This window comes from Hakea prostrata, chromosome 1, assembly GCF_041222555.1.
Source record: "Hakea prostrata isolate BN-2017 chromosome 1, UWA_Hpros_2, whole genome shotgun sequence".
Taxonomy (NCBI): domain Eukaryota; kingdom Viridiplantae; phylum Streptophyta; class Magnoliopsida; order Proteales; family Proteaceae; genus Hakea; species Hakea prostrata.
Window position 1 is genome coordinate 73396096 of NC_142600.1, and position 12089 is coordinate 73408184.

At 37.9% G+C, this 12089-nt stretch overlaps 1 protein-coding gene across 6 annotated transcripts; it reads left to right on the forward strand.

Annotated features, from left to right (window-relative positions):
• Positions 1–444: 444 nt before the first annotated feature.
• Positions 445–9239, forward strand: RLK4 (receptor-like protein kinase 4). Of its 6 annotated transcripts, XM_089142266.1 has the most exons (5): positions 445–3299; positions 6350–7490; positions 7659–7768; positions 8102–8181; positions 8346–9237. In XM_089142266.1, exon 1 carries the CDS (start codon positions 621–623, stop codon positions 3228–3230), a length of 2610 nt encoding a protein of 869 aa, XP_088998392.1. In that variant the 5' UTR covers positions 445–620; the 3' UTR covers positions 3231–3299; positions 6350–7490; positions 7659–7768; positions 8102–8181; positions 8346–9237. The 6 variants fall into 6 exon arrangements, with proteins under 6 accessions (XP_088998392.1, XP_088998393.1, XP_088998390.1 ...); XM_089142267.1 differs by having other exon boundaries at positions 6350–6473; positions 6555–7490; positions 7659–9239; XM_089142264.1 differs by having other exon boundaries at positions 8102–9238.
• Positions 9240–12089: the final 2850 nt, after the last annotated feature.

Here is a 12089-nt window from a genome sequence, read left to right on the forward strand (position 1 = left end):
TACTAAAATTTTCCCGCACTAAATACCGTGTTTAAACCGTTTTTCTGTAGTGAATCATTTTTGCAAATACTGAAACCGTACCGTATCGTGTAAATTCGATACGGTATGGTTCAGGTTTTCGGTATTTAAAGTTGGTACTATACTGAAACCGTACCGAATTACCAAAATAGTATCGATCGACACCTTTAGATAGACCTTACCCTTACTTATTATATGATGGAAAAGTGTGAGAGAAATACATATACACTTTTATGTTAATCGCGTTGAGAATCGGACTCATTAACATTTATCCCAACCTCGTTAATTCGGATCTTGGGAGAAGAGATTCTCGTATTTCAGCTTTTTGAATAAGGTTATTGTGGTCATTTCAGCGCAAAAGTTATTTGACGTTTTGCTTCTTAAAAGCCCCGTTGGCTCCCTTTCGGACAAAATGGTTCAGTGGCTGGCTGCATTCTTCTTCTCTCTCTCTTCTGGAATTAATTTCCGCTACTTCTTTTCAAACAGAAAATCTCGTTGGTGCGGTTTCTATCTCTAAATCTCTTTTTCTAGTTGAACCTTTGATGTCGATCCGCAACAACATATGTTCTTTTTCGATCTGAAAACGTGAGACGGTGGCTCTAATGGCGCGGGTAAAAGTCCATCCTTTGATGTTTTCCGCTGCTTTTCTCTGTATTTTTGTGGAAATTGAGTTTGGCTCGAGCTCCAGGGTTGAACTGGACAACACCACTAGATTTCCAGGGCTCAAGCTACCTTGCGACTTGAAAATCTTGAATGGTTGCAGAGAAGGACGAAATGTTGAAGCGGGTTCGAAAAGGCTTAGTTCGCAGTCTAGCTATGTCAATGTAAGCTTCGTTCAAGCCTCTGAAACCTCAAGCAGAAGCCGTAGATTAGTGTTAGGTTCCGTTATCATCTCAGGGAATTCGACGATTTGGAGTGCGAATCGCACTTTCAAGCTCGGATTTTTCAGCTTGGGTGATGAATCAAATTGGTATGCAGGCATCTGGTACGCTGCCATACCGATCCCAACCTACGTTTGGGTTGCTAACCGGAAATCGCCTGTCAAAAACCTCTCCTCTTCAGTAATGCGACTCACTGAAGAAGGCAAGCTCGTGGTAACGGATTCTGGCGATCGTGATGTCTGGCAAACGGAAAATGCAGAAGAAGCAGTGACTGCGCAGCTACTGGAAAGTGGAAACCTTGTGCTTCTGTCTCGCGAAGGAACTATTGTCTGGCAAAGCTTTGATTTTCCAACCGATACATGGCTTCCAGGTATGAACATTACTGTTAATACTACTGTTGAATGCTGGAGAAGCCTGTATGATCCGTCCCCTGGTAATTACTCTCTACGTCTGAAACCTCCACTGTATGGCGAGTTCGAACTCCGTTTTAATGGCAGCAGGAACTACTGGTCTACCGGTAATTGGACTGGGAGTGCCTTCGCTAATGTCCCTGAGATGACTGTTCCGTACATTTACTCCTTCCAATTCTTGAATCCTTTCACAGCCGCAGCATCTTTCACCTACACCGTTATCTCTCAGGATAACAGTTCACGGCCACCTCTGACTCTATTCAAAGTTGATTACACGGGTCAGCTGAAGCAGTCCACCTGGTCGATGCAGATGCAAAGTTGGAGTATATTCTGGTGTCGACCTGATAACTGGTGTAACGTTTATGGACTTTGTGGGAACTTAGGATTTTGCAGCAGCCATGGCCAGAGACCGTGTGAATGCCTTGCTGGATTCACACCTAGCGACCGACGCTCGTGGAACTCCTGGGATTTTTCCGGAGGTTGCCGTCGCGAGGATGACATTGACAACCTCTGCAATGAGAATGACGAATTCGAAGGAGTTGGCAACGTTGATTTTGATGGCTTCGCCCATGTGTCGTACTCCGAAACCTCAAGCCTGAGGGTCTGCGAATCCTCATGCTTGGAGAACTGTTCATGCATTGGTATAACCCTCAACACAGGGATGGGTACGTGTGGGAATATATATGGGAACATCCTGAACCTTCATAACCTGACGTCTGGTAGCACAGAGGAAAAAGTTCTTTATATCAGGGTTGGGGGACTTGGACCAACGAAGAAGAAGAGTAAATTGGCTATGATTTGCGGTATTTGTGGCTCGGTGGCAATTGTGGGAATTGCAGGTTTGGCATTTCTGGTGCTGCGGAAGAGGAAAAATCAGACAAAGGAGAAAGAGGCAGTTATTCCTGTGACAAACTTGAAGGTGTTCTCTTACAAGGATCTTTCCGCAGCCACTAGAGGATTTTCGGAGAAGCTCGGGCACGGTGGCTTTGGGACTGTTTTCAAAGGAGAACTATCGGATTCCCCACCTATTGCTGTGAAACGGCTTGAGCGCCCAGGTGGCGGTGAGAAAGAATTTCGAGCAGAAGTCTGCACAATTGGGAACATTCAACATGTTAATCTTGTACGCTTGAGAGGCTTTTGTTCTGAAAACTCTCACAGACTCTTGGTTTATGATTACATGCAGAATGGGCCATTGAGTTCGTTTCTACAGCAAGATGGACAGTGTTTGAGTTGGGATGTGAGGTTCGGAGTGGCAGTTGGGACTGCAAAGGGAATTGCATACTTGCACGAGGAATGCAGGGATTGCATCATACATTGTGACATTAAGCCAGAGAACATTCTTTTGGACCATGATTTTTCGGCCAAAGTATCAGATTTTGGATTAGCAAAGCTCGTAGGCAGGGATTTCAGTAGGGTCTTGACAACAATGAGGGGAACACGAGGTTATGTGGCGCCGGAGTGGATCTCAGGGGTTGCCATCACTGCTAAAGCTGATGTTTACAGTTATGGGATGACATTGCTGGAGATCATAGGTGGGCGACGCAATGTAGGAAAACCACTGTCGGCTGGTGGAGAGGGGGTGATGGAGGAGAATTGGTTCTTTCCCCCTTGGGCTGCTAGGCAAATAATTGAGGGTAATGTGGCTGGTGTTGTAGATGAGCGGCTTGCAGGGGTTTATGATCCCGTAGAGTTGGAGCGGTTGGCATTGGTGGCTGTGTGGTGCATTCAGGATGAAGAGGCTGCAAGGCCTACAATGAGCATGGTAGTGAAGATGTTAGAGGGAACAGTGGAAGTCAGAGTTCCACCACCACCAAAGTTACTGCAGGCATTGATCTCTGGAGACTCTTTTCCTGGAGTTGGTGTTTCTGGGCCGAAAACATCAACGGGTGCCGGTGCCGGTGCCGGTGCCAATTCTGATTGACAAGAGTCCAAGCTTAATTACGAATGCATAATCAATACACTGCAGCACTGATCTCCCCACGGGTCCCTGGTGAGCTTTTCTTACACTCCCCCTAAAGTGTGGATACCTGTATATGTTTGCAAATGTTTCTTCATGTATTTGTAGTGCTTGTATTTAATGGATGTATTTTCCATTTATTCTTATTATACTCAGATGATTATTCTTGGTTTTCCTGAGCTAAATTATTCTTGCTTCTAAAGCTTGTGTTTTGATATTGTCCTGTAATTTCAAACAGTCTACATTCATGTTTTTCCTTTGGGGGTGGGGTGAGTGTTATGCATTCAGTTCATGGATTGAAATTCTTTTTATTCTGATGGCATTTATTTTGTTTTTGGAAAGGTAAAGGAAAATAATGTCCAACTGCGAAAAGTTTCTACTGGATTTTGGAGATAATTGACAAGTTTCAAACGCTAGCATATAAAATAGTTCTATGTAGCTTTGCTTCAATCTTTTCCTAGCTAATCATAGGTTTACATTTTTTTTGTCTGTATGTCTTCTTTTATTATATTACGATTAATGCTTGTCTTTGCTATGTTTCCCCGTTCCCAATGCAACAATAATGGTATACTGCTGGAATTGGTGATGCAGTAGTCAAAACAAACCATTTGTGTTGTGTAAGTTCAGGAGTCCTATTAATGAGTATTAGGTTGGTGCTAAGCTCTTACTGAGTTGTGCTTGCCATGCTACTGTTGATTTTTCTCTTCTATTCTCATAGTGAAACCATCACATAGCTTGGCAGTGGACATAGCCTTCGGGTGAGCAACGTGAATCCTGTGTCTTTTGTGTAATATCTTCTGTTTTCGTTCTCTCTGTGTTGCTTTGCTAACACATATCTGAATGTAGAACGGGAGGGAAAGGGATGAAAATGAAGACTGGTTTTCCTGAAGCTTCTGTCGGGCTTCTAGCTGTGTTTCCTTATCTGGCTGACCCTAAAGTTGTGTTTCCTTATTTGGCTGACCCTAAAGCTTCTCCATAGAAGTAAAAGAGGCCATATAATGGGTAAATTTAGCATACTTCCTAGATAATAAAGCCTCTCTGAGAGGGCATATGCTTTTGATGAATTCATGATCAGGTTTTCCTTCCTATCAACATGAGTTGGGAGGGAAAATTCATATAAAGCAATGGTTGTGAACTCTCAATCGAAATTGCTTTCAACAGTGGAGAAATGTCCTGAAAAGGGAAGATTCTTTACTTGTCAAACTCACTTTAATTCAGTTTTTCTAGCCACTTGATGCAGTGACCTAGGGCAAAACTGCCTCCAGTCCCGAAATTCCCTCCTTTCTTTAATCTCATTAACTAGAGGGCATGCAAGAAAAGTATGGAAGTCTTGGAAGTGGTAATAGTGGCTTTAGGAAAATTTGCATTTTGGAAGAAAAGGACAGGTGAGAAAGAGTAGAAAGAGTGGGATAGGGAGACAGTCCATTTGCGTGTTGGGAATTCTGAAGGGAATGGCATGGGGATTGGAGGGTGAGATGCTGGAGATAGTTCGTGAGGGGCCATAGGGTGGAGATAATGCTAGAGAAAGATGTAAGAGTGGGTAGTCATTGGAGGAGGCTGTGGGAAGTTAGGTTAGCAGGGTTAATTTTAGGATTTGAAATTAGCAGGGAAGAAAGAGAACTGAAAGTTTACTCATTTGGGTGGAATTACTTTTGAGCAGCGAAGTTTGAGTATGGGCAAGTGATCAAAATTTTCCGATATTTGCATTGCTGTTTTTATTATCTACCTAGAATACTTGTTGTTTCTTACTACATGTAAGCTTTGCTTTCACTGCTTGTTTAAGATTTGTGGAAGAGAAATGGCAAACAGAATGAAACATTGGAATACCAGCACCTAAAATTGTGATAAAAGAAATAGAATAGGATTTACAGACACATTTCTAGGTGGCATATGAAGTATTCTTGTGGGGAAGCTGTCTAATAAATTATTGCTTGCAGATGAGTTACTGCTTAAGAACTTCATAGGATTGTTAGCAACACAGCGATATGATCAGTTTGTAGTTAGTTGATTCTCCTATATATCCTAATTATTTTTTGGCTCCCTAAGTCCCTATTTGTCTGACTGATTTCTATCTACTAAATATTTATTACTTCAAATATCTGACTAATCACAATACATATACATCCATCACACATAGATTTCTCTATATTAAGTTGCAAAGATAACACGTTTGAAGTAACTGTACAATCAAGAGGATGTGTGTTGTAAAATTAGGCAAAACAAACATGACTTGGTTGTGTGGCCCCTGCTCTTTGATATAGGAGTCATGCTAAATACAACCCTGTCGCATTTGAGTGAAAGAATCGCATCCATGTGTATGTGCATATATGCTCTTTCATTGGTTCCCAATCGGTTATTTCTTTCATCGCCCCAAACATGCCAATATTAGCACTGATGGTACGTAAATCAAACTATTCAGAGTTCCTAGAGCTCCTTGCAAGGCTTGTTGGAAAACTCGTTGTCGGACTTGATTAATGGCTCTTTGTTGTTCAAACTGAATAGTTTCATTTTTGGAATTTTCTAATCATTCCACTATTACAGGGGCTGTGTCCGGTCAGCGGTCTCTTGCCCATAAAATTAGTTCCTGTCAGATTCTGATATTCATGTCCATCTCCTCTCAACATGGTTAGTTCTTAAAAATTTTCTCTATTAGGTGTAGAAATGCGAGGAAACCTGTCTATTAAAAATGTTATAATGACTTTGTATACCAAAATCAATTTCCACTTGTTTTTGGGTTTTCTGGACAATATCACCAGGTTGGTTTTTGATTTTTCCTGCATTCATTATGGATAGGCAGAAATTATACAACTGGCAACTAATTGTTATCCCAACTAAATCGGGTAGGCTACTTGTGCGGCTACCTCTACTTTTACAGAAGTTTCTCCATGTATTTGTAGGTCTTGCATTTAATCTACATCTTCTACATTTATTCTAGTTGTACTTATATAAGCCAAGTTATTCATACTTCTAGAGATTGTGTATTTAATATTGTTTCATAATTTCTGTGTGGATTTATTTTTTATTTTGGTTGTGTGGTATTTTCCTCTGATGGCATTTATATTGGTCTTTTTTGGGAAGGAAAGGAAAATAATGTACCAACTGTGGAAAGTTTCTTCTGGATATTGGAGATAGTTGAAGGAAATGGGTGGCTGCTGCTGTTGTTCTTCCAGAAGATCTCAACTTAAGGCAACACCAGTATATTACTATGTTAGTTGTTGCTGTCCTCTGAATCATATTTATTTTGAATTGGTTTCCTTTAAATTACGGTAAATTTTTTTATGCCTTTAGGGATGGGTCTCCGGAAATCACGATTGCAGATATTGGTTTAGTGATAAAGGATCCATGTTGTGTTTTGGAAACAAGGACAGCTTGTAAACACAATATCTGGACATTTGTAATGGATGTTGATTCAAGATGCCCAATGGATGCCACATTTGAAAATTTGAAGTCCTGGCCTAGAAATGCTGGGTGAACTTTTTTTCCCATGCAAATGTATCTATCTGAAATTCCGTTTGATTTGAGTAATTTATTTGACAAAGTTGTTCTTTTATTGAGTTTTGGTCTTTACCTCTTTGATTGGATTGATGATGTTCCTTTTAGTTCCCCTTATTAATTCTGTCTTTCTTTGGATTTATATGGTTGATTTAGAATGGATTTGCAAAGCTTGTATTTGTTGCTATAGCCAATCGACTATTTGGGAGAAGTAATCACTGTTTTGTCTTATAAAAGAAAGGGATTTTGTGAGATTGTATTTATGTTCAGATATTCTTTTTCAATTTGATACCCTGTCTACAGTGTCCATGAAGATCGGAGGAGTGTGAGCCATTATCAGCACACCATGGTGCAGCCTCCACACTCTCTTCTGGGCTTCTTGTCCATACTGATCTGGAAACATCAACACCTGACACTTAACCGAGCACCACCTGCACCCCTGCCATATGATATGGATTTAGGGCGCCCACAAACTCCACCAGTCATTTAGGGAAGCAGTGCTGACAAGAGTGACAATGCACCGCTGACAACAGAAACTGAGACCAATGGAGAAACAGTCTGTGTCAGTGGTTTTGAGACATCCCCTGTGTGAGAATCTGAAAGAAGTAGGATGCAAGATAGAGAAAAACTCTGCACTTGTTACTGCTAAGGAGTCTGAAGTTGAACATTCAAAGTTGAGTGAACCTATTGTTTCAGCATTTGAGGAGGATGTTTGCCCCACTTGTCTTGAAGGTAATGATGGTATTTTACTTTTGGCCTTTTTTTGCCAATTCCTGCATGATAGCATGAGTCATAATCATATTAACCACCTTTTCACATGAATGTATAACTTTTTAGTTCTCTTGTTCTAGTTGAACTAAGAAAGGCTTTCATAAACCTTAAGGTGTTTCTTCCCTGCAGAGTATGATGAGGAGAACCCAAGAATTTTCACGCAATGCGAATATCATTTTCACCTTGCCTGCATTCTTGAATGGATGGAAAGAAGTCACACATGCCCTGTATGTGATCAGGTAGGGTAGAATTTTGTTTGTGCCATGTGTAGATGATAACTTGCTCTCTTCAAGATTATGAGGCTGAAGTATTTGTTTGCTTGGACTATGCATTCAGTTCCTAACCGGAGACCTGATCATCAATTGTATAGTTCTCATCAAACAAGTTTCTCGTTTCTTCTCCGAGCAGCATTCTCTCTTATAATCTCAATCTCCTTATTGAAGGGGCAATCTCCCTTTCATGTTATGTTTATTGTGCTCTCCTTATTGAAGGGGCAATCTCTCTTTACACTAACTGAATTTCTGAAAACTATGGATTTGTGAACAAGTGCCTCCTTTTCTTAAATTTTGCAGGTGATGGTATTCAACCAATCCTGAACAAGTAGCAATATGAAAGTTGCTAGAGTAGACATGTTCCATGGTAGGACAAAGGGGTATGGAGACATGGGATTGCTTGATAAGTCATCGTTGTAGTTAAATTCTTCAACTATATTTGTCATGCTGTGAAGGTCCTATGTTTTTTAAATATAAAAATAATCTGCTTCTCCGGATTTTGTCTCCATTTTATCAAACCTTGATTGTTAGTTATGTGATGCAGTTAGCAGTTTAGAAGCAGAAGAACGATCAAAGCTAAACGCGAAACTTGAAGCATCTGCTTTTATTTTTCTCCTTTAGAAAGTGTTGAATTATGTATCTTCTTATAGTTTTTCCAGTCCAGGAGTTGATCTTCTTTCTTTTCTGTACAGGTTATCCTTATTTTTTCTAGATACCGATAAAATGATTGCTTGTTATTTGCTGGAGTTGTACATTGTATATGGTTCTGTCTCTCTCTCTCCCCTCCTCCCCTTCCCTCTCTCTGGTGCAGTATGGGGTAGTAGTATAGGATGATAAATGTCCATTATGTGCAACTAGAAGATATAAGATATCTGCTGCATTTTTAAACTGAATTCCTTCGATAGTACACCTCTTCGTCTTCTGAGTTCTGATTCCAAAGTAGGAGAATGAGATCCATTAATTTGGAAGACGTATGCAACTCATTTAAATTCAGCTAAAAGTGATTCCTGGTGAAAGGGGTAGGGTTTTATTATAGGATTTCCTTGTAAACAAGATGGATATCTAAGACATTTCAGGATGGAGTACACTTTGCCCACAAACAATGATCTCCATCAGAAGGTTGACCCTATTGCATTCATATATGTAAATGGAATGCTCAATTTCATCCCAGTGGTTCACTTCCCACTTATGTCTCTATCTGTGTGACCCTTGATTGCAACTTATTTAGAATAAGAGAGTCTTTGTCAAGTATGTGTTTGATAGGTAGACTGAAGAATCTTCGTTTGGGACAAAAATGGGGACCAGAAGAATGACCAATCATACCAACACAACTCTCTGATGCATTAATTAAGAATGTAAGGTAATCAATCTTCCGGATCAAACTCAAAATTTTCACCAAAAGATAAAATAAAATATAACTCTATTTAATTATTGTTTTTCCTTTCTCCTGGCTCTCTCCATTATAGATATATCAGATATGCAAGGAACCAAATCTCGCCGAGATTTCGTGTTTCCCCGATTGCTGAAACTGGCGAATCGGCGAAATCTCGCTGAAATCTCGCGAGATTTCGCCCGACCTTAATTTCGTCCACGCAGTGAGTAAGAAAGGCAAAAACCAAAAACCAAAATTTCAAAAGGCATTAATTGCTCTGTGCACGTATACAGATGTAAAAATCATGAAAAAGTGGTATTAGCTGTTTTGAAAGGAGAGGCAAGCACGCTCATTTCCATTAATTATTTTAGGGATAATTACTGTTGCCTCCTTGTAGTTTGATTTTATTACTAATAAAACCCTGTTCCTTATGAAATTACTGTTGCCCCCTTCCTTATAACGGTGTTAAGTAGTCATTAAGTTTAAATATGTAATGTCTAATTTGCCTTTTATTAAAATTAAGAAATCAAAAGAAGATGCTATCCCATTTATAAAAACTAGATTAAATGTCAATTTTATCCTAAACTTCATTTATTTTGAATTAAAGAAATGAACAAAATCCAAATCCAATTTGGTTTCCCACCTTCACTTAACTTCATTTATTTTGAAAATATTTTAGGTGATATTCAGTTTTCAATTTGAGTTGAATTTGATTTTTCTTCCTATTTGGTTTTTATTTAAGTTTTATTCAATCATTATTTATTTATTTGGGTTTTTTTTTTTTTTAGAATAAAATGGATTATAGTTATTTTTTTCTCCACAGTTAATTAAGGGTAGTACTGTAACTTGACAAAATGGTAAATAAATAAAGAAATAAGTATAAGGGTTTTTTGGGGGTTTTGATAAAATATAAAGATGCCACATCATCAGTAAACTAACAGAACTTAATGGTAGGGGGCAATAGTAATTATAGACAAAGTTAAAAGTTGAATTAGTAATTTTGAAAAGTATAGGGGATACATTAGTAATAAAATCAAAGTACAGGGGGCCAATAGTAATAATCCCATTGTTTTATCTTTTAACTTTTACCACACAACCACAAACCACGTGGGTGGTTAGCAAAGCCCAACGTAGTGCCTGAAAAACTAGTAATTCAAATTTTAAAGTTCAGTCATTTCTTCATTTATTTTCTTTTCTTTTTCACAGAAGCAAAGTCGCAAAAGTTGAGTTGCACCACCGAGCGTTTTTATTTCCGATGATGAGATAGATGAAACAAAAGACCTTTCATTTAGAGAGAATGGAGTCGTATTTGGTGCCTCTACACTTCTTTTACACCAGTTCTGAAATCACCGAAGTAGCGATGAATTTCTTCCAGTTCAAAAATCAGCCGGCGATGAACTACTTCTGGTTCTGGGTTATGGGTTCTCCGATCTCCGGTTCCAGCGAAATTTCATCAGTTCGACGATAAAGGGAGAGATATCGCCGACTTCGCAGATATCGTTTAGCCCCCTGGTTTTGGTTCGCCGGGGGGCAAAACCACTGAATTTCGGTGATATTTCGACGAAATTCGGCGAAAAATAGTTCCATGCATATATGTGATTAATTAAGGATAATTAACTTCACCAGTCTCAAAGTGGGATAGAGTTTCATTAGTGCAATTTTACCTGAAATCTCTATTTTGATATATTGATAGTTTTTGATTGCCTCCAATATCTCAAATTTATTCTTTAGAAAGTAAAATAACCAGAGAAACATAGCCATAAAAAATGACAGTAGTCACAAATATTCTCTATTTATGCGGATTTTGTATGATTATTTATTGTTCTTAATCATGCATTGATGTACTTCGGGTTTCATTATTCGAAATGAAAGGGGTGATTGCTTATTGGCAGTTTCGAAACCTTCCGTTGCCCAATCGGTGTTGGTTGTAGAAGCTATGGCCTTGAGAGATATCATGTTGAACACGTTGGGCAAATGTCATGACAATTGCCAATGGTGGATTAGTTGAGTGGTTAAAAACCCATCTGGCAACATATAAACTCGCCGGCTACAAAAAAAAAAAGTTTAATTTTATTTATCAAAAAAGAATCATGCATGATGTGCTAATGAACAAAATAAGTTCTAAATTCACAAAAAAAAAAAAAAAAAAAAAAAAAAAAAAGAAAAAAAGAAAAAAGAAAGAAATAAAACTCTTAAAACACCTCATGTGATTCACATTTTTTAATAAACATCTATTTTTAAAAAATGGGATAATTATTATTGCCTCTCTTTACAATTGCTTAATTACTACTTTATCTCCTATATTTTTTAAAATTATTGATTCCAACTTTAAAAAAAGGGACTTTTTTCTATAATAACTGATGCCCCTTACCTTTAAATTTTGTCAATTAAGTGATGATGTGATATATTTGATTTATCTAAAAATTCAAAAATAACCTCAAGATTTACTTACTTACACTTTGTATTAAATTATATTAATACTCTTAATAATTAGGAAAAAATAACTATAATTAAGCAATCTTATTCTATAATAAAAAAGATCTCCGTTTCAAAATATAAGAAAATAAAAAAGTGGTAATTTCTTATATTTTACCTTTTATGTATTTACTTTTTAATTTGATATTATTAAATCTTAGAAAATTCTTACTTCAATAGGTTTTTATTTATTTACTTTCTAAATTTGACATTATCAAAATTAGGAAATTTTATTATTGCTAGGTTTTTTTTATTTCTTTCTAAATGAGGATAATATTATATTGTTTTTTGGTTTCTTAGTTCTAAAATGACGAAATATATATTAAACATACAATTATAACTGTCTCTTAAAACGGTTAGAACTGAGAAGGGGGGGGGCAACATTAATTTCATAAAGAATATAGTCATTTTAGTAATTAAGTAATATCATAGGAAGACACT